At 41.2% G+C, this 27,193-nt stretch overlaps 1 protein-coding gene across 2 annotated transcripts in view; it reads left to right on the top strand.

Moving 5' to 3' along the window:
• pip5k1ca (phosphatidylinositol-4-phosphate 5-kinase, type I, gamma a) overlaps positions 1–27,193 on the top strand; it is a 57,024-nt gene that overhangs the window by 16,194 nt on the left and 13,637 nt on the right. For both annotated transcript variants that reach the window (XM_015971639.3, XM_015971638.3), the window contains exons 2-10: positions 11,887–11,918; positions 14,585–14,671; positions 14,774–14,904; positions 15,268–15,385; positions 17,362–17,514; positions 21,564–21,863; positions 21,960–22,168; positions 22,393–22,476; positions 22,676–22,724. In XM_015971639.3, the coding sequence (XP_015827125.1) occupies positions 11,887–11,918; positions 14,585–14,671; positions 14,774–14,904; positions 15,268–15,385; positions 17,362–17,514; positions 21,564–21,863; positions 21,960–22,168; positions 22,393–22,476; positions 22,676–22,724 (1,163 nt within the window). The remainder of the gene's footprint in view (positions 1–11,886; positions 11,919–14,584; positions 14,672–14,773; positions 14,905–15,267; positions 15,386–17,361; positions 17,515–21,563; positions 21,864–21,959; positions 22,169–22,392; positions 22,477–22,675; positions 22,725–27,193) is intronic.

The raw sequence follows: 27,193 nt of genomic DNA, 5'->3' as shown, positions 1-27,193 counted from the left end.
ACCGCTGCTTTTCTACCGGCTTCGGTACCAAAGAGGGTCCACGAGGACCTCGGCATTCTGGATCTGATCGGAGGCTTCTCCTGGGTACGTAGACCGACAGATGGCGTTTCATGTGTGTTATAAATCTACTAAAGTTTAGAGCGAAACATTCACTCCCGCTCAGAACTAACAGCTTCTCCGGATCCGCTGGTTCTGAATAACATTCCACACACACACACCATCATCATTCATCACGTCTCACTCCACCTTAGTCCATCAGTACACAGAGTGTTTAAGTTCGTCTTGTTTAAATTGTGTAGAAATAACAGGGTGTCCGCGGGGTTTTAAAAAGTATTAAAAAGTGATAAATAAAAATAGTCAAATTTAAGGCCATTAAAAGTGTTAAATTTGGTCTCAGAGGTATTATTTTTTCCAAGTTAGGTATTATTTTTTTCAGACTATCAGGTGTCGTATTCTGAACATCGACATAGAAATATATTCCGAATGAAATGTTTTGAACGATTATAAAAATAAAACAAGCCGATTATTTGCTCCTCCCACTTGAGCTGCCCTGAGTTACAAATGAAGCGCTCCGTTGCCAACTTAGCGACTTTGACGCTATTTCCAACAGCTTTTCAGACCCCCTTCTTGACTTTTTAAATCTTAAAAGTACCTAGCGAACACCTCAGAAACATCTCTGGTAACCCTTAGCTACTTTCTGGATAACTATCGTCGACATTTCCTGCTGCAGGTTAGCTAAACACTCCGCCTGCGCTCCGGACCGTTCTTCAGGACATTAGGAAAGGGAATGATGTAGTGATGTGTCAGTCGCTAATGAAACGGCTCTCGGAGCCGGCTCCCTGTTGGAGTAACCAGAGTGAGTGACACACACCCCACCTGCGGGCTCCTGAGCCACTAAAAACGGCTAAGTGTGCGCGTGCGGCGCGCTAAACACACATGCAGCTTGCCCCGATTGCTGTGAGACCGGGTTGGGGGGTGGGGGTGCAGCTGTGGTTGGGACAATTATTACATTAACTGATGGACTTGTAAATAAATAGTTTATAAATAAGGTAGAAATAAGTTCCTCACGCTGATAACTAATAACTAATCTCTGAGGACACGGTGCTAGTGCACTCTCCTACAGCACCTTGACATGACTCAATAAATGTTATGCAACATTTTGTGAACATCAATTTATTTGCATTTATTTGTTATGAATGCCACTGTATAATTCTTGCTGTCAGTATTTGCAAGATATTGGTATTTGGGTCTGTACGGGTTAGACTTAAATGAGTTAAACAAAGGTCTACAGCCCTTGGGTCATAAACTATGAGCTATAAGTATATTGGTCTTTTTATACTGGGAATCAGGAGTTCTTTTAGTGATCATCTTGTTTCTTGTTTATTTTTGCCCTGATTGTGCCCTGAGCAGTTTTATGACTGAATAAAAATAAATTAAAAAAATCTACATAAATTGAAAAATCGTCTTAAATAATCGAGATCTCAATTTCAGTCACAATAGTCGTGATTATTGTTTTTGCCATAATTGAGCAGCCCTACTTTAGCATATCCGGTCACATTATGATGACGTCATATTCAGTGGTCGTTCTGCATCATTTCAGGCCCCGTGGTCAACTGTCTGAACCGCTGAAAAGAAGTGCCTGGCATATTTTCTAAGTAAAATAAATATGCGCAATACGTTGTCAACATCAGTGAGTCTCTAAGTCTATGCTTTTTGTATGTTATATATGTTAAAATATGTGTAAATAGGTCGCTGATTAACACTTGCAATTTAGTGTTGTGACGGTTTTAAAAAAATTCTGAAGGTAGTAAAAAAAAGTATTAAAAAGTAGTAAATTTTACTTAAGGATTGCTGTATATACCCTGAATAAATTTCTTAACTATTTTAAACCTGACTCTCTCTCTTTCCTTGGAGTTAATTTGAAGTGTCGCTTAATCCCTGCAATAAAAAGTTCCGATCTTCTGGTTAAAATATTCAAAGATCCATCGGATTGATATTTCATATTTCTATGGAATCTCACATTTTATGGTTCATAAGTAAGATGTAAACAACCCATTCTTTACATCCTCATATATTCAGATGCTAACAAAGATGTTTACACCAGACCTTTAGGGTGTCCACTAATGTTTCAAGTCAGTTATGACTAGGGATGGGTACCGAATTCGGTACTTTTTAAGGTACCGACCGAATTCCATAGTACCGACCGCGCACCGATACACGTCGTTTCAAACGGTGCCTCGTTTCGGTACCCGTCCTTCATAACGAGAACTTGCCAAGACAGCTGCGCATGTGCAAGAGCGTTATGTCGTCGGTCGCTGCGAGCGAGTTGTAAACAGAGCAGCATGGTAGAAAGAACGCACGCTAAAGCTTGGGCCCACTTCACTAAATGTGATGGGGAACTGGGTGATGATGAAACCAGCGACAACGATCTAAGTGAGACATCCTCATCTTAATCTGCTCCGGTAGGTAAATAAAATGTTTAAGATAACGTTAGCTTCATATGTTAGCTTACGTTTCGCTAATGGTGCGTTCGCTTTCTCCTCGGAACTCCGAATTTCCGACTAGAACATGAACGCGCTCTAAAGTTTGGCTTCACTTTACTAACTACTAACTTTAATCACTGCGACGGGTGATTGGGTGAAGATGAAACCAGCGACAAAGATCTAAGTGTGAGGCATCATCGTTTTAATCTGCTCCAGCAGTTAAATAAACTGTTTAAGATAACGTTAGCTTGATATGTTAGCTTCCATTGCCACCATTGTTATCATCTAATGGTGCGTTCGCTTTCTCCTCGGAAATTCTAACTTCCCAGTAGGAAAAATCAAATGAAAAAAGACGGCAAAAAGAATGAAGATGCACAGTAAATTTAGTTCACAGTAAAGATGTTTGCTTCAGTTTAATTATCAGCTTATAAAACTACAAGGACGATGTTAAAATACAAACAGTTGTATGTTATTTATCGTGATATTTATCAAATATTGTTATATATTGAGAAAAATATATATTTAATCATAAAAGAGAATTGAAAATAAACACTCAAAATTATCGAAAATTGGTACCGTTAAGTACCGGTATCGATTCCTAGGTACCCGGAATTAGTACCGGATCGATTCAAATGTCAAAGGTACCCATCCCTAGTAATGACTTTGAATCTCTGAGTATTTGTATAAATTAGTAGATTATGTCATTTCATTTTCTCTTTATTCCTTGGGAAGATCATCTGAAATCGAGTTGTTGAAGTTACTCAATGAATCGTTAAAGTCTCAATCAAATTATAAAAGATGTTAAAAGATTCATAAGACAGGCTTAAATGATAGAATTATAGCAGCCACCACTTTTAACATAATGCTCTGCAGTGTGTGAGCTCAGCTGAGGTGAATCACGAATGAACATACTCTAACAAAAAGAAGCTCTTGGAGATTGGTTTGTCTGTCTGAATTTCTGCAGCATCCCAGGCATGAAATAACAAAGTAAGATCCTCCGAGACATCCTTGTGTTGTTGGGGAAAATGCTTCACTTCTCTGGTTGTTTGCTTGTTAAACTCTTAACAGACTTTCTGGCATCTGTAGGTCAGGCGTGTTTTGACACAATAATGAAATGCTTCTTTGTTATGGTTTGAAAAATTAACCCACTGATCAATAGCTGCAGCTTCTTCCCATAGTCTCTGCCAAGAAAGCAAACAGTCATCTCAGGGGTAACCTCTTACTCGACCCACTTCATATTCAGAGTGTCCGTATTGATTGCATTTGCTTTAGGCAGTGCATTTAGTAATAAGTGTGCAACAAGTTAAAGTATAAAAACAAAGAGAGGATGAAAGTGGATGGGTTTAAAGATGAGATATTCTATTTTTGAGTGCAGAGTTAACAGTTTTTGCATGTAAATGCTGCAAAAGAGGGGTCATAGCAGTATCATTCTAAAAATATACATATGTTGACAAAGAACTGTTTTCCAATTTCTTTTTTAAAAATTTTTCCCCAGATCTTGCTATTTCCAGAATTGAAGCTACATTCTTCCAAAGACTCATGATAGATTTTATGTTTCAAATGGCAAATGGTGACTTCTTTAGTGGCAAGGTGATCAAACTTGGTTGTTTTTGTTATATCTTAAATAAAAGAGTAACTTAATTTAGGATTAGACAAATGACTTGACACTTAAAGCTATTTTACAAGTTTTTATAAATAATACCAGTCTTATTGACTCCTGGATACTCAAACCCCTGGAAACACGAACTTAATGTTTTAGGGCTTAATAGGACAGTTTTTATGTATCATTTCATAAGCTTCAACTCCTCCAGAACTCAGCAGCCCGCATAATCACTCAAAGCCGCTCCTTCCATCTTATCACCCTAGCCCAGGGCTATTCAATTCTGGGCCTCGAGCAGCACATTTTGGTTTTGTCCCTGCTTTGACACACCTGGTTTCAATTAGTAGGTGATTAGCAAGCTTCTGCTGAATCTGAGCTGCTGCACAGGTGATTCAACCACTTAATCTAGTGTGTTGGACCCTCGAGGTCCGGAATTGAATAGCCCTGCCCTAGCCCTTCGAGAACTCCACTGGTTGCCTGTTAAGTTCAGGATAATTTTTTAAATCCTTCTCTTTACATTCAGCTTCATTCACAGCATGCTCCTTTATATTTACGTGACAGCATTGCTTCCTTCTCTCGTTTCCTTTGATCTTCCGCATCGGTGCATCTTGCACTGCCCTTCTGCCACCTCGTCACTATGGGAGGTAGTCGAGCTTTTGCCTGTTATGCCCCTAAACTCTGGAACTCATTGCCACCTGACATTCGAAGCATTAAATCTCTTCCACCTTATAAATCCAGGCTAAAAACACCTGTTCAGGGCAGCTCATTCGTTGTAGACTCACTAATGCTTATCACTTGTTTCTACTTATTGTATTTGCTTATTAAGTTTTAATTGTTTTTTAATATTTTGTTTTATTGAATATTTTAACATAAATCAACCTTGGGTGTCCTGAAAGGCACTTTTAAATAAAATCTATTATTATTATTAGTATTAGTATTAGTATTATGACATGTGTAGTCCAAGTTTTCTTGGACTTGCAGTCTTTCAAACTGTACTTGAAATCTTCTTGTAGTTTTATTCATCAAATCATTTGTTCATGCAGTATTTTGAGCTATGAACTAACAGTTGCTATGGGAATACACGCCTGTGTAAGTTCTACCAAATACTTCTCTGTCCCTGTGCTAATGCCCTGTTTCAGCATCATACCAGGGCATGCATAAGGCTTCATCTGTCTGCTGATTCCAGGCACACGTGCGCTATCACCGAAATACGGGTTGACCTCAATTCAGGGCACCATGGTAACAAGGGGGAGGAAAATGTGCATGTGAGTGAATGTGGACATGGGCAGATATGGGATCCCGGAGTTAGATGTTTCTGAGGTGGATTTCAGTGGCACACATGATAAATGACCTGCACTTATATAGCAACTTTCAGAGTCAGAGGACTCTAAAGCGCTTTATACTACAGTGTGTCGTTCATCCATTCACACACTGATGGTGATGAGCTATGATGTAAGCAAATTTATTTATATAGCACTTATCACAGACACAGAATCACAAAGTGCTTCACGTAGATCAAAACATACAACACAAAACATCACATAGATTCATGTTGCCACAGCTGCCCTGGGGCACACTGATGGAGGCGTCACTCTTCTGATAGAGTCTGAATCTGCACTTTGCAAAGCAAGCTAGGGTGACCTTTGGTTTTATGTGTCTTTTTATATGACTGGAAAAGTGTTAACAGTATTTGTACTGTGCTTAACATCTGAAAGCATTTCACATAGTGCTTCACTGTCACCTCACATCAGTTAGACTGTGTGTCCTTTTTGTGAGTTTTCACTCATGACCTTATTTACATGCATGATTGTGGCTTTTGGACAAAGAAACTATGACACAACCCTACTATGTTGCGTGCATGACTATTTAAGGCCCTGTCCACACGTAGCCGGGGATCTGCCAAAACGTAGATATTTTTCTACGTTTTGGCCTGTCATCCACACGAAAACTGAGTTTTTTCATACGAAAACGGATCTTTTTAAAAACTCCGGCCAAAGTGAAGATCTGCGTTCTCTCCGTTTTGGGTGTTTGCGTGTGGACAGACAAAACCGGAGTTTTAAGGTCCGCAACGTCACTTTTCGCGACAAAAAAATGCTGACATCACGTGTGCGACCTGTGTTTACACTAGCTGACAGCATGGATGCCCTCAGAGCTGCGCTCGCTTTATCAACTGTCCAAGCGCTTTTTGCTTGTTTGTTTTTGCAAGCGGAATTACTGCTCCTTGCGGAAGACCACAGACGAAGGACGAGGTTAAGAATGGGGGAAGTACTGCCGCCTACAGGTCTGGCATGTCCTTAACAACGTATTTATCCGGGTACGTGTGGACAGAGTTTTGTTTTAAAACGAGGTGGTGTGGATGCAAGTTTTTGGAGGGGCGGATATTCGTTTTAAAAAAAAAACCCCGGCTACGTGGTGTGGACTAGGCCTAAATCAACAAGGTCAGTTGTGTATATTATGAGTGGTTTAGTGTGATTTTACATGCTGTGACATCTATATTATGTAAGTTGAGTGAATACAGGTTAAACACACGCTGGCATTCATGAATCACTGAGTTCATGCATGAAAGTAATACAAATATGTTTTTTTGTCCAGTTTTCTTGTCAATTGCCTTACCAGACTGTAATGGACCAATTCCCAAATGGTCAGAAACAACACACAGCCGGTCAGCAAGGCAACAGACTCAACAAGCAGCTATTTATTTTGAAGGGCCTATTTGTTGTTCCATTACCTGAACAACTTTAGAGCTTGCAGCCACATATTGTGAAAGTAGGACCCATTTTCTCTCTCATAGCTCCAATTTACTGCCTCCTAATCACAGGCAAACCTGTTATACATAAATGGATGGGGTGGTAAAAAAAATAAAAAATACATTTCTAACTTATAAATGTAATTCTTTCTTTTCTTGACTTAATATAATTTACCTGGATTTTCTTAGTGCTTCTTGGGGAATTTTATTTTACCAGTACAATAGTTCCATTTGGAGCTTCATCCATGGTTTTGATGATTGCAGTAAGTTATTTATGATCATAATTGGACTTCTCAGCGTGACATACTGTACATGTCAGTTAGTCATTTTAATGGAATTTTGTAGCCTGGCAAGCCAGACTAAATAATAAATGTATTATTTAGTCTGACCACGCTCCATTGACGGCTCTCGGTTGTGGGGCGGGTTCTACCGTTGTCTTTCAAATGATCTCCGCATTCTACTGGACAATGAATGTGACATACTCTTGTTTCACTCTGTTGCATCATCCCACCCACCAGGCATATAGAGTGCTCTGATTGGCCCACAAAGCGGATAAAGCTCTGTGATTTGTTCACTAAGCAGATAGAGCACTATGATTGGCCCACCATTATGGACCAATCACAGCTCTTTATGTGTTTGAAACCCCTCTAGAGAGTTGTGATTGGCTAGCCAGAATCCTGGTAGGAGGTGCGGACGTTCCAATGGAGCATGCCTAGACCAAACTTTGCAAAGCAAGAATTTGGTCTAGTTCACTAGGCTAGGAATTTTGGCCTTTTTCAGAAGATTTTTTGTTTCTTTAAATGTGCATTTAAGGTCAGGTTGGCTGAAAAAAAAACATTATTTAATGTATTTAATTTCATATTTTGTCTTCTGCATTAGCTTCTGAAAGAAAATAGACGTTGAAACACTAGGATCTGAAAATCTTGACTGCTCTACATCACACTTTGAATTGGTCTTACCCATATTGACCCCCAACGGGGAAGGCTGTTGTTGTTTTAGCGTCCAGAACTAGCAGAGAACATCTCAGCCAACAGAAGCTAACTGCTAGTATTAGCAACTCGCTCACACAGCTCCTCCAGGCTTATTTGTGGAGTTAAAGCATCTATTTCCCAGAGCAAACCAAGTCAATGGTAAAGTTGCATTTTTTTTATTCTCTCCTAGACAAAATGTCTAAATTTCAGGAAATAAGACTCCAAATCCTCCCATTTGAAGCACAGCTCTGATGTCACGGACTGGTCCTACTGAGTCAGGGGTTTGTGGGATTTTTTTGTGCCCTGAGTATGATCTGTATGCCATTCATTCTTACTAAAGACCACTGCAAATGTATTGACTAAATGAGTAATCCACGCTTTTAAATAAGGATTTTACAGTCACAATCATGGTGGAAGGAAGGTTGCATTGAATCAGATTTCTCCTCAGTCGGCTGAAAGTTGGGCAAATTGTTAAATGTAAACTTAAATTTAGATGGAATGTTTTAGGGGTCCTTGTGTTGTATCCTCATTTTCGTTGAGCTGGTTCTCAGTGCTGGTCGAACTCTTCCAGGGCAGTTGCCTGTCTGTGATCCAGTTTTTAGTGTTCATGGACCGAGTCTTGTGTAGAGGAGGGTGTCTGGTTTAGGAACCCTAAAGTCTCATCACTGTTTTTTGCAGACTTGGTTCTGTTGGCAACGTCAGGCCGTGACCTTCAGCTGAATATGAACCAGACTGAATGAGTCAGCAGATGAAGCTGAGCTGAAAGGCAAAACTCAATTTACTGCCCCGTCTACATTCCAGTCATCACCATGTGAGATTTGGATTGCGACTGAAACAAGATCCTAGATACAAGCATCTGAAGTGAGCCTCTTCCTTTGGTTGGAGATCTTAAAGATAACGTGAGGTTTCTAAAGGAGTCAGCTGAGGTGGCCTGTAGATTTTCCACCGAGGTGACCACCGAGCAGACTCAACTCGATGGGATCCCTCAGGAGGAGCTGGAGCGTGTTTTTAACATGCACAGACATGTGGAGATGTAGTAGTGGAAGAGTACTAAAAAGGACTAACTGAACTCAGCTGTTCACATGCATATAGAAACAGACCGAAGCAAACAGCAGGGTAAAAGGAAGGAGAACCTCTTCTTTAATTAGCAAGCGTTCTTTCATCTGCATGTTTTACTTATTTCCCTCTCTTTTAAATCTTATTCCCCTGATGTCTTAACTTGTAGGGAACTTCACTGGCATGCTTTGGTTAGCCTAACCCATGGTGAGCAAATATGTGTAGCAGAGGGAGTGAGAGGTAGAGAACCGTTGCTTAGTCACATGAGCATCCATGAGAAGCTGGGAGACGGGCGCTCAGACTAGAGAGGCTCAAAATCAGTTCAGCTGTAAAATAGAGTCCAACTGTGAGGGTGTTATTCCACTTATGATACTAGATAACATCACTTAGCTGGTAAAAAAAATCCAGTTTATTCATTGTGTCTGTAAAGAAATCTCAAAATATACTAAAACAGAGAAACATGTCTGCCATGCTTTTTGAGCCTGATGTTCTGCAGAGTAGAGTTTTGCTAAAAGTAATCAGATTATTAGATTTCTCAATAAATCAAATTTTTTTGTTATTTCCCTTTTTGTCGTAACAGTCTGTACAGTTCTCCCTTTGAAGAAGACATCCATCCATCTTCAGCTGTTTATCTGAGGTCGGGTTGCGGCGGCAGCAGCCTGAGCTGGGAGGCCCAGACTTCCCTCTCCCCAGCCACTTGGGCCAGCTCCTCCGGGAAATCCTAAGGCGTTCCCTGGCCAGCCATGAGACATAGTCTCTCCAGGGTCTTCCTTTATGTCGAAAACCTCACCAGGGAGGCGTCCCGGAGGCATCCTAACTAGATGCCCGAGCCACTTCAACTGGCTCCTCTCGATGTGGAGGAGCAGCGGATCTACTCCGAGCCCCTCCCGGATGGCCGAGCTTCTCACCCTATCTCTAAGGCAGAACCCAGACACCCCGCAGAGAAAACTCATTTCAGCCACTTGTTTCTGTGATCTCAGTCTTTCAGTCACCACACAAAGCTTTTGACCATAGGTGAGGGTAGGAACGTAGATCGACCGGTAAATCCAGAGCTTTGCCTTCCGACTCAGTTCTCTCTTCACCACGACAGATCTGTACAATGGTCGCATCACTGCAGACGCAGCACCAATCCCCCTATCGATCTCACGCTCCAGCTTTCCCTCACTCGTGAACAAGACCCCGAGATCTAACGTGGACAGCATTACATTCTGACCATAAGAAGGCTGAAAACCAAATGATGTCCATGTAGTTCTCTTTCTTAACATTCGTTTCGGTGTCTCACTATGGGATACGCCCCTCCGCGGATTCCTCAGAAGCACTTATCTCAATACGCCAATCCTGATTGGCCAGTGACTGTGATGCATGCGTCACCTGCTACTATAAGTAGCAAGCGTCCCAACGCATGCGTTGTTGAAGATAAACACCTCTTCTCGCTTCGCCCAGCAAGAAGGGATGTCGGTGCGGTGCGGTGCGCTTAGCTACTCTCACGTCGCTGCTGTTCATTACACCAGCCCTCTATGTGACAGCACACCTCCCGTTCGCCCGGGGTGGAGGGTGCGAGCGGGGTTCGGGGGCCACAAAGAGGGGGCCCGCTGGCCGTCTATTGACGACCACTGGTCTAGTGTATTTTTTGATCAGCAGAGGACTGCAGAGTGGTGTCAAATATGAAACTGGTCAAGTTTCTACCTCGGCCATTACTGAGATCAATGTTAAAGCTCTAGCTTCAAGTTAGTAAAATATCTATTGTTGCTTTAAAGTTAAGTTTGATTTTATTGTAAAAGGACAAATATAACCTCATCTCAGTGTGGTTTCTGCTCACTTTGGTTCAGTTCACTTTGGGTGCTGGCGGATCGGGGCCACAAAGAAGGGTCCGGCCCGCAGGCGCCTACTCAGTACCATTGCACTAGGTGCTAGAATTTAGGATTGCATTTGGAAAGCTGCTGCTACTTCAGCTAATGTTTCAGGCAAGTGTTTCTACTAATCTTTTAGACTAGACTCTTATTTGTATTTTTGGCACAACTGCACTGAGTTGATTGAAGACCAGCAGCTCTGGCACCTTGTCAGAGGAAAAGCACTTTATGTGTCAGCGGCAACTCAGGACCTGTTGTGTGTTTACTGATAAAAGAAGTTTTTAAAAATGTCTATCTGGTTACCTGCTGTCTCTAAAACGTCACTCATCCCATCACACCAGGGCTGTACTTAGTAGTCAGACCACGTTGCTACAGCTCCATGTGTGCAGCTAAGTGTAATAGAGGTTATAATGAAAAAAGCAGAAACTGATTAAAACCATCACTGTCTGAAACCCTCTCCATCTCTTCTCCCTGTTCCTTTCCACTCTTCCATTTGCTCATTTTTTGCTCTCCCTTTCCTGCCTTCCTCACCCTTCCCTCCATTATGTGTCCATAATTATGTGTCTATTTCAGGCTTTGGTGGTGAAAACAGTCCTGTGATTGCCTCTCCCTGGTGTCTAACATCTTGTTATTAAACTAGAAGTGATCATAACAGAGCAGATGTAACAGAGCATGGCTGCAACAAACATTATTTTACGCATTTATGGAAAATGAGTTGTCTTGTTGGGATTAACCTGAGTAAACAGGTGGCAGCTTGTAACAGTCAAAATAGATGCATCATGTCTTGTTCAAATCATAAGAATTCATTGTGTGATGACTATAGATGTCCAAAACTACTCGAATATTAATGCTGCACAAAACAGGCTCAACCATCCCTGCAGACAGACGTACATCAGTAAGACCTGTGATATATTGTCAGGATGGCAAAAACAAGAACTCACCCACAATGGAGCTTAAAGGAGAACTTGGTGCCCTTGCCGCTGATGTCTCTGTTTCCCGTAGTTGCTCTGACAGGCCTCTGCCTGTGTTTGACACTGTTATTACATAATGTCAGCCTGCTCTGTCCACCTTTTAGTATTCATCTTTGTCCCTCAGAGCACCGACGAGGCAGAGTGACGGAGCATCTTGTCACAGAGCAGCTAACACAGCCGTCTTCATCTGTCACATTTCTCTCTTTCAGATGCACCTGCTAAGAAAGCCTTTATCTCAGAGGTGAGCAGAAATCTGTCATAGTGATTATTTGTCCCCTTATGCCTCTCTTCTAGCTCGCATTTCTGTTTATTTGTTTGTTGTTGTTGTAGTTTGGGCTTTTAAATCTTTGAGGATTTCATTTCTTTTCCAAGCATTAGATTTGTGTATCTCTGCTTTTCTGCAGAGCTCACAAAATCTGTCTCTCCAATTCATCCGTCTCTCCAGATATTGTAAAATACATAAAACCCCTCCTACAGGACATCACAGTTGGTTTAACTGTAGCTGGCGGAAATTCTAATTCTGTTTTAATGCCACCTCAAACTAAACGCTCAACAGAGTTCACTAAAACAACCCCAGACATATTCAGACCAGATGAGATCTAATACATCCAGTTTAGCTCGTGCTATTAAGTCTGATAAAAGGAGCTGTGCAGTCTTCTTGCTTTGAGCAGTTTAGGTGCTTCAAAAAACATCAAAGATGGAAATTTGTTGTTCCATTTTCACTCCATGAAACATAAAAATATGTTTTTAAGGCGAGTGCTTTGTATTTCTGAGACACCAGGGTGTTTTCTGCAGTAAACAGCAGTCAAGGCACTCTCAGTAAAGTCAAACAGAAAGGATTTGTGATGGACAACCACATTAATAATGCGTGAGCCAACAGAAGAACAAGAATAGGTTTTTGCAGTGCACAATGATTATAAAGCTAATCTAATGAAGTTAATGCATTGTAAAGGTTCAAAATAGCATTTACTTGACAGGGACACATGCAAAACTCACCTTTGGCATCCTTTTGTGCTGCTATGTGAGTCTCTACTGGGGCGACGGTGGCACAGGAGTTGAGGGCTCGCCCCATAATTGGAAGGTTGCAGGTTTGAGCCCCGCTCAGTCTGTCGCTGTCGTTGTGTCCTTGGGCAAGACACTTAACCCACGTTGCCTGCTGGTGGTGGTCGGAGGGACCGGTGGCGCCAGTGCTCGCCAGCCTCGCCTCTGTCAGTGCGCCCCAGGGCAGCTGTGGCTACATCGTAGCTCATCCTCACCAGGGTGTGAATGTGTGTGTGAACGGGTGAATGACTGATTGTGTTGTAAAGCGCCTTGGGGGGTTCCATGACTCTAGAACAGGGGTGTCAATTATGTGGCCCGCGGGCCGGATGCGGCCCGCAAGCGGGTTAAATCCGGCCCGCGAGATGGTTGTGTAAACTTTATTTTCATACTTTACAATGTAGAGTGAACATAAACTTATCTTTGTGAGCAAGTTTCCTCTGTAATGAGTATAAATAAAACAAAGCTTCACTCAAGGCTCACACAAGAACTTGAATCACATCCTGAAGTTGGCTGCGACTCAGGATGTGACTTCTGATATTGATGGGCTAATGAAAGCTAAAAGATGTTAAGTAATATGAGTCAAATATACTTTAAGCGTTGCATGAAACCGATCTAGCCATGTGATATGTAAGCTCTTTGAATCACAAAGGAATGTTTTTTTTATTTGTTGATTTTTTTTATGTTTTTCTAATTTTCAAGTACACTTCAGGTGTTGTACTTGTACTACACTGTCCTCAGGCTCCAGCCTTGTTTTATATTGATTGTATTAAAACAAAGAAAACAATCTGAAGTTTTCTATTTAATTTACCGGTCCGGCCCACTTGGGACTAGATTTCCCTCAGTGTGGCCCCTGAGCTGAAATGAGTTTGACACCCCTGCTCTAGAAGGTGCTATATCAAATACAGGCCATATTTAAAACCATCCAAAGATTTAAAAAAAAAACTGACCAATTGTTTTATTTCAGTGTTAATGTGCTTAAAACAAGATGTTTTCAAAAATCCCCGTTTGTGAAACAGAAAAATAATAGAATAAAATCGCCTCTTAAGTGCAAAAGAAAGCTGCTGGCGCTGGCGGAGCAGCAGCTCTACTCTGAGCCCCTCCCAGATATCAGGGCTTCTCAGCATATAGCAGCCTGAGCAGTGGAGGAGTGGATGTGGCCAGATCCAGCTTGTTTTCTTAAAGTGACAGCTCTAAAACAACTCATTCTGAAGGTACTGAAACTGGATTAAACTGCTGAAATAGCTTTTTGTGAAAGCGATTTTGTGCAAAGAACTTCACAAACAGGTTTTGTATCGACCATAGAACTATTATAACTTTAAAAATGTCATATTATAAATATCCTTTAACAGATAGTGATACTTTTGAGTGGGTAAGTTGTTTGTATTGAAAGATACTTGCCATTTTTGGCAAGATATACATAAAGTGTGTAAAATGGTAAATGGCCTGCATTTGATACAGCGCCTTCTAGAGTCCTGGAACCCCCCCCAGGCGCTTTACAACACAATCAGTCATTCACCCGTTCACACACACATTCACACGCTGGTGGAGATGAGCTACGATGTAGCCACAGCTGCCCTGGGGCGCACTGACAGAGGCGAGGCTGCCGAGCACTGGCGCCACCGGTCCCTCCGACCACCAACAGCAGGCAACGTGGGTTAAGTGTCTTGCCCAAGGACACAACGGCAGCGACAAATTGAGCGGGGCTCGAACCTGCAACCTTCCTATTACGGGGCAAGCTTTTCGCTCCTGTGCCACCATCACCCCGGTGGCACAGCACCCAAATCTCTTTCATTTGTATTTTTCATTTAATTTTATGAGCTTCAGCTAACATCTCCTTAAAATCAAAGTGTCTCTCCCTGTTATCAGTTGCCCTCGTCTTCAAGCCAGATTGGTCAGGGGAAGAAGATCGGACACAGAGGAGTGGACGCATCAGGAGAAACTACTTACAAAAAGGTGCTAAAAGATTTATGGGTTACTGTTGTATCATGCCCTTTCAGTTGCTCTTTCAATCCCCTAATGCTGCTCTTCCACCTACTCCTGCTCTCCCCCCTGAAGACCACATCATCAGCCTTGAAAGGTGCCATCCAGCTGGGAATTGGCTACACAGTGGGCAACCTGAGCTCCAAGCCTGAGAGGGATGTACTGATGCAGGACTTCTATGTGGTGGAAAGCATATTTTTCCCCAGGTCAGCCGGACATTTCTACATCTGATTTATTTCTGGGAGCACGATCAGTTGTTCCTATGGAACACAGGCCACCTTAAGCTCCACCATCCTACCTGTCTAGCATGTTTCCTGATCCAACAAACCTGAGCTAAATGATTTCATCTCCTCATCATGTTCAGTTTTACAGAAGCCCTTTAATAATGACTAATTGATTTAAATCTGGTGCAAAGACAGAGTTAACATTTAGACTTTTAACACTTTAAACTTTTAATAAACATTTAGTTTTATTTACCTGATTTCCATAACATGAGTCAGTGAGTTGTGCAAACATTTTGTTTTTATTGATACATTTTCTCTAATTTGATATTTTTTTCTTAAATCCAGTGAGGGGAGCAACCTCACTCCAGCCCATCATTTCCCAGACTTCCGCTTTAAAACATACGCTCCTGTGGCCTTCCGCTACTTCAGAGAACTGTTCGGCATCAGGCCGGACGACTACCTGGTAAGATTTTGGTTATTTTGTGATTAACACTAATACAATTGAGTGTGAAAGGGGGAGAGCTTAATGGGGAAAAGGAAAACAAGAGAAAACCTCGTAAAAGATCCATGAGGCAGAGGAGAAAAATGCCTGCAGAAAGATGAGGATCCAGTATTTTCCCATCAGCGTGTAAAATCTGGAGGTTGAGTGATTCACCGTGCAGTCCCAAGCCGTCTAGCTGCATGCATACATCCCCTGCTTAGTCAGGGTTTGTTCATTCTCCATGCCCACATATTTTTAACGCATCAGTACTCCATGCACGTGGTGGTACCACATCACGCCTGCTTCTTTTCCTCAGTTGTTGTCAGCCAGCCTGTGAGCGCTCATCACCGTATGTGCACATAAGTCGTCTGCAGACGTGTCATCATTTCGTTACAGCATCATTATTGATATTTTTAACTCGTTGCAGAAAGGTGTGGATACGACTCAATTTACTGAGACACAAATGAAACATTAAGTCCATCTGTTCCATTTAGTCTTTTTCTGTTTTATCCATCGACATTAATATATGGACAATGGGTTTCCATAGGTTCCAATAACAAGTTTTTCTGCTAAAATGGGAGGTGGCCATCACCGCCATTTTGACCGTGTCACAGGTTCCGTCAAGCCCAGACAATTCCATAAAAGGGAAGAGAGGTGGAGCTGAGGGTGGGGCTGTAAGGCTGGGATCAACTGACGACACCCGGTCGAACTAGCTACAAGCTAACCCAAAGCTAATGCGGAGGTGGGAGCTAAGCTAACGGAGGTAGCAACCTAGCTACAACCAGAGTTTACTGTGCACAACACCAGAGCTTCTGAGTCAGAGATACGCCGGGCTGACCGCTGGGTAGAACCGGGTGGAACACAGAGGTCTCAGAGAGACCGGCAAGCCGCACATCTCCTGCTAAAGCGTTGTTTTGTTTTTGTTATCTATGTCACTCAAAGTGCTACTTATGTGTCTTGATTTATAGTTGTGTGTAAAATCTTGCTTCCTTCACTGGTATTTTATTGGATCATCGCTTAATCCATATGTGACGAAGTAAATCAGGACTGGAAACCGTGGCCAATAATTTGGATTGAAGATAATTTGACAATTAATTAATTACAGCTATATGGCTGCAACTTTAAACATGCAGGTCGAGATCTAATTTAGATGAACTGAAATGATCTAGTTGTGTTTGGATTGTTTGAGAAAACGAACTTGTTTAAAGATAACTGAACAGGCAGACATGAAGATGTGTCAAACACACTGCTGCAGACACACATTATTGTCTTTCTAGTCTTTACTGATGAGGCTGGGGGGAAAAAACGCTCATCTGCTGTTTACTGTATTTTTTCTGTTGTGTTGCGATATAAACACAAGAGTGCTTGGTCCCAAATTCCCTTATTTATAGAATATTTTCAATTGAATACATTATATAGCATGACAACTTGGAATGAGGAGTTTTCAAAGGTTTTATATATTTATTTGGGCTACAAACAAAAAACAGTATTAAACTGAAACGTGTGTTTTAAGGTGGGGATATGCAGGGGAATACAGTTCAGGGTGGAAGAGGGGTACATAAATATCTGAGTCCTGATTTAAACCACCCAACACCTTTTACAGCCGTGGCTTTGACACAGAGCTCATGGAAGTAATTCAAGTACTCCAGAGGCCTCTACTGGGAGTCAGAAAACAGATAAATCCTAATATGGAAATGTGCTACTCATATTTTTTTATTTGATTTTAATCAACAAATTATAATTGTTGTAACTTGCTGCCTCTTGGCCAGGACTCCCTTGAAAATGAGGTTTTATTCTCAATGGGACCTTCCTGGTTACAAAAAGAATAAATAAAATAATCTTTAATAAATTCTTAGATCCCTTGATTACAGAAAACTGGCCTGTCAGTGTGTGCTCGTGCTTAATTAAACAGACCGGTAGTCTTTCTGTTTTGTTCACATTTATATTTGATTCTGCAGTACTCCCTCTGTAACGAGCCTCTGATCGAGCTGTCCAACCCTGGAGCGAGCGGTTCCGTCTTCTACCTTACAAAAGATGATGAGTTCATCATCAAGACTGTGATGCACAAGGAGGCTGAGTTCTTACAGAAACTGCTGCCCGGATACTACATGGTAAGCAGATAAACACGTCTGAAGCTCACACTTGTGGGTGGGAATTGCTCTTTGACAGCAAATCAAATGTGAACAATCTGAAGAAATGTTGAACATGTCAGTGGTGGTTAAATCCTGGGAAGGATGAACTCCTGCCACATTTAGTGTCTCTGTTTTAGATTTTTTTGACACATTCAGGGTGTTAAACAGTGAAAAACTGCTGCTAATGCTGGTGAAGGTTCTCAGTCGTCCACGTCATGGTAATCCAAAAGGGTTCAAATGAAGGCAACTGGACTTCTTTGGTTTCTTGAAGACATTTCGCTTCTCATCTGAGGAGCTTTGTTAATTCTGGTGCTGCTAATCTGTGCTAAATTACTGATTATTACGCTGCTTGGTTAATTAAAGCACAGTCTTATCAGTGTGAAAGTCACATACGAAGTTCACAATTTTATTTAAATGGTGATCTCTCCCAATGCTCCAGTTTACACAAGATCCCGGGAATCCCTCCACTCAGCGGGACATCGTTTTCATGCAAAGCAGACATAAACAGCTCTGCTCATCTCTGACTGAAACCCCCGGGCTCGTGGTTTCATAAGAGACTGGCTGGTGTTTGTTTAGAGGCCGGATGTGCTGTACTTAAGCCCAACAGAGTGTGACTTTCACCATAGCGGAGCCCACACTCTCTGCAGTCTGTAGGCTCGTTCTGAACCAAGAGGCAGGCAGCAAAAGCTCCACGTACGTCCACACTGCTCCTCACCGTTTCACAGCCTTTTGTCCTTATGTTTATTCATGTGTCGACAGCTGTAGGCGAAGTGACACCACTATGAGAATTGTTTAAACCTGTCTGTGAGGGATGTCGTGCTTCTCAGCTGCTGCATCAGGAATCTAGTGGAGCCACAGTGTGATTGGGTGAAGTACATGAGATGGGACCAATCTTTGGAGAGGGTTGCATGTAATTTATTAAACAGACTCCAAATACACGGGGAAAGGATGCTCCAGCAGGGTGAAGTTTTGTGATTTCACATGCTGTTCAGGAAATGAGCCATTTAAACATGACCCATAGACCTGAACAAGCGCCTCACAAAGACCACATTTACTGAGACCTCTTCGTGATGTCGCTCTAAAGCACTTTTGCAGGTCAAACTGGTGTAAACAAGTGGTTTAATGAAAGTGCAGACATGGAGAGCCCTGAGGCAAAGCTGCTGTTTACAGATTCACAAAAACAACCAAATAAACATGTCTGAGTGTGACGAGCTCATCTGCGTGTGGTGAAAACATGGCGGCACGTGGGCATTCGCTGGTGGGGCTCCATGTCTCTGCACAGCTGACTGGTTGAGGAGACTGGCTCGGGGCAGGATGCAGATCGCAGTGATGTAACCACATCCCTGCTGTCGCTTCTCTCCCTTCAGTGTAATTGCCCTCCGTTTACCTCCCCCCCTCCATCCTCCCTCCTTAGAAGTCGCTCCACTCATCCTGCTGTAACACAGCATTTTTCCTCACCTTCCATTTTCTCTGCACGTTTTATCGAAATGTTCTTTCTGGCTGAGTTTTCTCCCTCTCCTCCTCTGCACGTGTCGCTGATGCTGTTTCCTAACAGAAGGGTCGCGTCTAGCTGAGGGCAGGAGACGCTCTTCCTCCCTGTGCATCCTCTCTTTATCGTCATCCTGCTGTGTCAACCAGTGAAGGTCACTCAGCGTGTGCTGGACCTCCTTAGCCACACTTCTGTTTTCATCCTCCATCTTTCCTCTCTTCTTCTGAAAGTTGTGCATCACCACTTTATGAACCAGGATTCTCTGGCTTGCTCTCTCTCTCTGCTCCGGTTTCTCTAATGGGACGGAGCTGGCCCAGCTCCCAACGTCGGAGCAGGGCTTTCGCTGAGCACCCCGTTCGACTAACCTCATTCAAGTGGATTGACTTCTGAAATATTCAGCACAGATTGAAGATAAGAGAGGGAAGCTCTGTGGAGAAAAGAGGCCAAATCATGTAAAAAGAGAACAAAATCTCTTCAAAGTTTTCATTTAAAGCTCAATTTGAAACACAAACTTTTGTGTCCATCCTTAAAGGATTTTCTACTATTTTTAAATTGTCAGTATTGAATTAACATTTATTTGGAAAAAAGAATTAAACAAAAACAAGTTAAACGTTACTGTTATTTAAAGATGTAGTTGACTGAAAACCCATTTTGTAAATATTTCTGTTTATAATCGGTCACTGAAGTTTTTGTGCAGGCTGAACATGAAAATTGCCTCCTAAACCTGCCGAATTAGTGAAAATCTAGGATGTTAAAATCCTCACAGATCTATGTCACACTGTGAATTAACATTCATGGACTCGCCCATCTTGACTCACAACGGAGAAGGCTGTTGTTGTGTTGATGTTCAGGAATCCGCAGCGGACATCTTGACTAGTTTAGGCTTACAGTTAGCATTAGCAAACCCACCACACAGCTGGAGGTCTTCCAGGCTTTTGTTACTTTTGGAGATACAGCATCCATGTTGTAGAGCCACAGTGCCGTTATCCACGATGTCCAGATATCAGGAAATAAGAAAGAAGCTCAGCTGTGATGTGGGTAACTTTTAGGTCTGAGAAATGGTGCACTGGTATATTTTTTTAACATATAAGAATTACTACTATATAACACTTTCTACTATAAAACATGTACTACTATATAACTTTTACTAACATATAAGAATTGCTACTATATAAGTATTACTACCAAATAGGACATAGTACTATATGACACTTACTACTATAAAACATGTATTACTATATAACTTTTACTAACATATAAGAATTGCTACTATATAAGTATTACTACCAAATAGGACATAGTACTATATGACACTTACTACTATAAAACATGTATTACTATATAACTTTTACTAACATATAAGAATTGCTACTATATAACACTTACTACTATAAAACATGTATTACTCTATAACTTTTACTAACATATAAGAATTGCTACTATATAACACTTACTACTATAAAACATGTATTACTCTATAACTTTTACTAACAATAAGAATTGCTACTATATAACACTTACTACTATAAAACATGTATTACTCTATAACTTTTACTAACATATAAGAATTGCTACTATATAAGTATTACTACCAAATAGGACATACTACTATATGACACTTACTACTGTAAAACATGTATTACTATATAACTTTTACTAACATATAATAATTACTACTATATAACACTTACTACTATAAAACATGTATTACTCTGTAACTTTTACTAACATATAAGAATTGCTACTATATAAGTATTACTACCAAATAGGACATACTACTATATGACACTTACTACTGTAAAACATGTATTACTATATAACTTTTACTAACATATAATAATTACTACTATATAACACTTACTACAATAAAACATGTATTACTCTATAACTTTTACTAACATATAATAATTACTACTATATAACACTTACTACAATAAAACATGTATTACTCTATAACTTTTACTAACATATAATAATTACTACTATATAACACTTACTACAATAAAACATGTATTACTCTATAACTTTTACTAACATATAATAATTACTACTATATAACACTTACTACAATAAAACATGTATTACTCTATAACTTTTACTAACATATAAGAATTGCTACTATATAAGTATTACTACCAAATAGGACATACTACTATATAACACTTACTACTATATAACACGTACTATCATACAATAATTATGACCATAATAGACTTGCTTACTACCCACAGCCATCTACATCTCTTTGATTAACTTTGACGAATATGAAATAATTTTTATTACTATTACTATTATTTTATTTTTTTATTATTGCTTTTGAACAATATGAGTTACAACATTTAAATTTCAAACAGGAACCAATAAAATGTCTTGATTTGAATTATTAGCTGTTGAGTGTGGGATCTGAACAAAGGGTTTCTAAAAGAACAAGCAAGCCTTCGATGGTGAACTGTGATGCAGTTAGTTTAATCTAACTCAACCCACTTTATGGGCTAAATAATGACTTTATGTTTCCCCTCTCCCGTCCCATTCACTCCAGAACCTGAATCAGAACCCTCGCACGTTGCTACCAAAGTTTTTCGGCCTCTACTGTGTCCAGTCGGGTGGGAAGAACATCCGGGTGGTTGTGATGAACAATGTCCTTCCGCGTGTGGTTCGTATGCACCTCAAATATGACCTGAAGGGTTCCACCTACAAGAGGCGAGCATCCAAGAAGGAGAGGGAGAAAGCCAGGCCTACTTTCAAAGATCTGGACTTCATGCAGGACCTGCAGGATGGACTGATGCTGGACCAGGACACCTACAATGCGATGGTGAAGACCCTACAGAGGGACTGCCTGGTGAGCAGGATGGCTGTGGAGGATTCAGTTCCAACAGGTCATAGCGTTTAGGTGTCCTGTCCGCCAACCGCTAAATGCTTAGATGTGTCTGCTCAGGTGCTGGAAAGCTTTAAGATTATGGACTACAGCCTGCTGCTCGGGGTGCACAACATTGACCAGGCAGAGAGGGAGAGGCAGATGGAGGGCTCGCAGAGTGACAGTGATGAGAAGAGGCCCGTCGCCCAGCAGAAGGCCCTGTACTCCACCGCCATGGAGTCCATCCAGGGGGGCGCCGCCTGCGGAGGATCGATCGACACTGACGACACGTGAGTTACTCTCACAAGGCAAGGAGCCGCTGGCTGTGGATTAGATCATGAGAGGAGAGTGATTTATTAAAATGGAAATGGTTTACATGACAAACATTTGTTCTTGCTGCTTCGTGAGACCAGAGAGTCTGTGTCTGTGCTTCAGGACTTAATAAATAATACATAATAAAATAGACTACTTGGACATGGAGTGACAAATTTTATTCTGGCTTTCCTTCTTCCAGGATGGGTGGCATTCCAGCTCTTAACGGAAGAGGAGAACGACTTCTCCTCTACATCGGAATCATTGATATCTTACAGTCTTACCGGTAATCACCAAAAAATCTACAGGGTGTCATTCATCCATGAGACAGTGTAACAGTGATGGAGGGAGGAGGGTGACGATGTTTTCCTACTCAGACATCATCCTTTTGGACACCTGGTTTACAGTGTGATGCTTGTTCAGTGTCTGCTTCTGCATGCCTTACATGAAGCTTGTTTAATATGAGTTCAACTTTGTTTCTGCAGGTTAATCAAGAAACTAGAGCACACGTGGAAGGCTTTGGTTCACGACGGGGTGAGTAAAGGTTTCTTCACACCCTTCAGGTGCAGAGACGTTATGATCCATAGCTGCAAGGATGATTTCTGATCTTTGATCAGTGATCAGTACAATATTTCATTTAGGGTTTTAATTATTTATTTGGTTATTGTTAACCATATGAATACATTAAGTAGCTGCAGCCCTTTTTTCCTTTCATTTAAAGCCTTTTGAAACGTAAAAATCCAGTTGTGTGTCATTAATGGGGCTTAACGATATAGAAAAGAAACCTTATCGATAAAAAATAATATTGATCGATATCAATAATTATTGAACACTATATGAAAAATGTCAAATATATTTTAAGTGCAACCCTGGCTATCTTAGGCCATTACTTTATGATAAAACAAGTTGGTTGCATTACCAGACTTGTTTTTTTATCGATTATCCATTACAAACCATCATTGTTTGTTTTTTGTCAGACTTTTAAGAATGAAAATATTGCCACACTGGTGAAGTACTGTCACTTCTATTTGGGACAGTTTCTTCCACCTCTCCATGCTGCAACATCTTGTTTAAGTCACATTGTTGTCTGTTTAGGTTTGAGAGGGGAGGCTTGGTAACAGAGCGTGACTGGGCCTGTTATTGATTGGTTGGGTGTAAGTAATGACACTAGTATGAAGCTACCCAATAGGCTATACAGTGATCCCTCGTTTATCGCGGTAGATGCGTTCCAGACCTGGCCGCGATAGGTGAAAATCTGCGAAGTAGGGACACCATATTTACAGTATTTATTTAACAGGTACGTATTCAGTATTCAGACTTTTAAAACCCTCCCTTTACATATAGAAAAAAAATTTTACTTGGTTTTTTTATTGTTTTATTACAAAAAGTGCATTTTATAATAATGCATTGAACTTATATAGCGCTTTTCTAGACACCCAAAGATGCTTTTCACACACTGCTAGTGATGGTAAGCTACTTGTAGCCACAGCCGCCCTGGGGAGGTCTGACAGAGGCGAGGCTGCCATTTGGCGCCGTCGGCCCCTCTGACCACCACTAACACAGGCAAGTTGGGTGAAGTGTCTTGCCCAAGGACACAACAGCAGGATACCCCTGGCGGGAGCTGGAATCGAACCCATGACCCTCCGATCATGAGGCAACCCGCTCTACCACCTGAGCTACTGCTGCCCCATCATTTTATGATGAAATTGATGAAAAAAAAACAGGAATTTCTTGATATTTCGCATAGAAAATTACCGCAAATCGGCGAATTTCCCTTGAATAAGGCTCCAAAGAAAACATCTGCGAAGTCGTGAATCTGCGAAGTAGCGAGGGATCACTGTAATGGAAAAATGAAACATTTAAGTTTTTAATTGATCAATTTTTTTTCTATTGAACCACATGTCTATTGATTAATATATATAGTTATTGACTTATTGTCCATCCCTAGTCATTACGATTATTACAAGCCAGCTTTTAGGAGGAGCTGTGGATTACTCAAATGTTAATTTGAGCCGTGTTATTTAATTTTACTCGTATTTTACTACCTCTTACGTGAGCTGTCTTCAGTGATAGCAAAGTCAATTTCGTTGTACACCTGTGCAATGACAATTAATTATCTTGAATCTAATCATATGTTTTCACTAACAACAATGTTTTAACTCATTCGCTGCCAGCCGTTTCCTGATCGGTAAAGCTCTTCGCTGCCAGCATTTCTCACCGTTTTTACTGGGTTTTTTTAAGAGTCACAGAATGTTGCGCGCTAAGATGACGTAGACGCCAAAACAACCAAAACAAAGCGGAGACTCACCTCTTACATCAGGAAGAATCCGCGCATTTCGAGCGTTATCCGTTCTTTCGTAATCCGTTGTTGAATTGTGATCGGCAGAAGCTTTTCCTTTTCGCGCCTCACTTTTTTTACAGCAGCGGCCCAAAACGATCTCCTAACACATGGAGTTTCTGCTTCCTGATCACGTGACGTATGTGGATGAAGATCGGCTTTAGAGCTGAGATGTTTGTTCTCACGGTGCGGGGGCTCGTTCCGATGCCCACACAGTAAAATAAGGCAAATGACGACTTTAATCAAAATCTTCTTCAAAATAAGAACTCCTGGCTGGCTCGCCAATTGTAAAGAAATAGAGTGATCTAACGATCTAGAGTTGTATTTTAATATACTGTAAGTAGATCACTTGTTATAATCAGAAGAATAGGTTGTTTATATCATCAGGGATGATAAATGAGGACCAACGGAAGTTTCACATCCCAATCTCGGTGGTTAGCTGACACGTACTTTTTTAACATGCTGATAACCGTGCGGTTCACCCTTTCGACTTGTCCAGAAGACTGGGGCCGGTGGCTAATGTGGAACTTAGCCTTGACACCCAACAGTTCCCAAAGATGTTTCATCACCGCAGAGGTGAAATGGGTACCCCTGTCCGAGTCGACCCTTGTGGGCAAACCGAAACGGGCAAAAACGTGATTCAGCAAGAGGATCGCTGTAGTCTTATCCGAGGTCTTCAGACCTGTTATTTCCTGATCTACCTGGGAGGCCCCCACTGGGTACGTACACGGCAAAATAGCAGCTCATGTCATCACTTTATAAGCCTCGTGATATCTAGTCATAACAATCAAAGACTATCAGATTCAATGACGTCAGCCTAAGGAGTCTGAACCAACCACACACACACACACACACACATCGAACATCACATTCATTTCCAAACAACACAGAGTTAGTCCTGATAGATTGTAGAATTTATAATAAAATTCTTAAACGATCCCAACTCTCTCTTTCTTGTCTCGAGGTCAATACAGAGTGTTAAATGAACTCCCTGATGATAAAAACAACCTATTCTTCTGATTATAACAAGTGATCTACTTACAGTATATTAAAATACAACTCTAGATCGTTAGATCACTCTATTTCTTTACAGCAGTGAACGGTTGGATTTAAAATGATGACTTTAGTCATCAATGGCAGTGAATGAGTTAATAAAGGTAACATTTTAAAAGTGTTTGCCATAAAAGTTAATCCTCTCACCTTTAGCCACGTCTCAGCTTCACTCTAAATTAAGTTCTAATCACAGACAGAGGTACCTTATTTTGTTTGGAGTGTTTTAGCCATTATGACCACTGACTGGTGGCACACGTAGCACTGCTCTTTCCGATAAAATACAGTGAAATGTGTCGTTGCATTCACATAGTTATTATTCAGATTTGGTGGCGTGTTTAGGAACCTAACTGAATCCACATCTTGGATTCAGGTGTAAGTTCTGCAGCAGCTCCACCCACATGAAGCCAGTACCTTACTGGGATGAGACGAGCAACATTCAGGAGGGAATTTCCAGAATGTCTCCGAACATTAGTGAATATTCCTCTCACATGACCATGCTGCTTGATTTTGGAACATATTCAAAAGACATTTGAGTGAGGGGGTTTGTGACCAAATCACAAACAAAAGAAATCATGTCTTGTGTGCAACATGACCCAGCTATAAGCCAGTCCTCTTGCAAAATTGTATGAATAAATTCACTATTTCCAGATAAAAATGTACACGTTTGTGTCTCTAGTCACCAGTAGTTACTAACCACTACAGAAGTGTTCAAGTGGCAGAATGAGACCCTTAATAACGATCCTATTGTTGTCTGCTTGTGTTTCCCACATTAAAAGTTTTCTCTGATTGAAAGTTCTCTCTAATTTCCCTGCTGATGACATCCTTTTGTTCCATGTGCTGAAAAGCTGTGGGCCTTGAACATTTAACGTCACACAAACATTTAATTGGCCCAGAGCGGTGGCTGCTTTAAGCTCCTGTGAACAAACAGGACTGGAGCCATGAAGATCGGCAGCTCCTACGCACCCACACACACTCGGTGTGCTGAATGGTCTGGTTTTACTGGGAAATTACTTCAGTTCATCGCTTAATGACTGACAAAACCTGACTCACAGCACCATCCATCTCTCCATCTCGTCAGATGTTCACGCTTTACATCATACCACAATGAATGTGTTTCTAAAGCATGTTAAAAACGCAGCATGAGAGCTGACCGAAGTACTACACAATAAAGCTGGCTTAAGATACAGGAAATAAACAAACGATGGTGAAACTTGTAGCTAAATTAAACAATCACTGACCAAATCATAGAAGTGGGTCTTTAGCAGTGACTTGTAGCAAATGAGAGATGGTGCCTGTCTGACAGAAAGAGGAAGAGCATTCCAAAGTGTGTGGGCCACAAACACAGAGCGATTTGTAGTTTATAATCCCAACGTTGCTCTCGGTGCAACATCTAACCCATCAGTCGCCCTCATTTCTGACTCCCTGCTCTCCCCCAGACTGAAACACTCTCATTCACTAGATGGATGTGGGAGAGCACTGTGGACTCTCTGATTATTACGCATTATCCCAAAGATGTTACTCACATGCAGCAATAGTGATTCTGTAGTAAAAACATAACTGTGATGCTGTCCCATCACTTCTTCCTTCTCCTCCAGCCTCCTTCTGTCCTCCG

This window comes from Nothobranchius furzeri, chromosome 8, assembly GCF_043380555.1.
Source record: "Nothobranchius furzeri strain GRZ-AD chromosome 8, NfurGRZ-RIMD1, whole genome shotgun sequence".
Classification (NCBI taxonomy): Eukaryota; Metazoa; Chordata; class Actinopteri; order Cyprinodontiformes; family Nothobranchiidae; genus Nothobranchius; species Nothobranchius furzeri.
The sequence above is the reverse complement of the archived record's forward strand: the minus strand, read 5'-3'. Positions and strand labels throughout refer to the sequence as shown.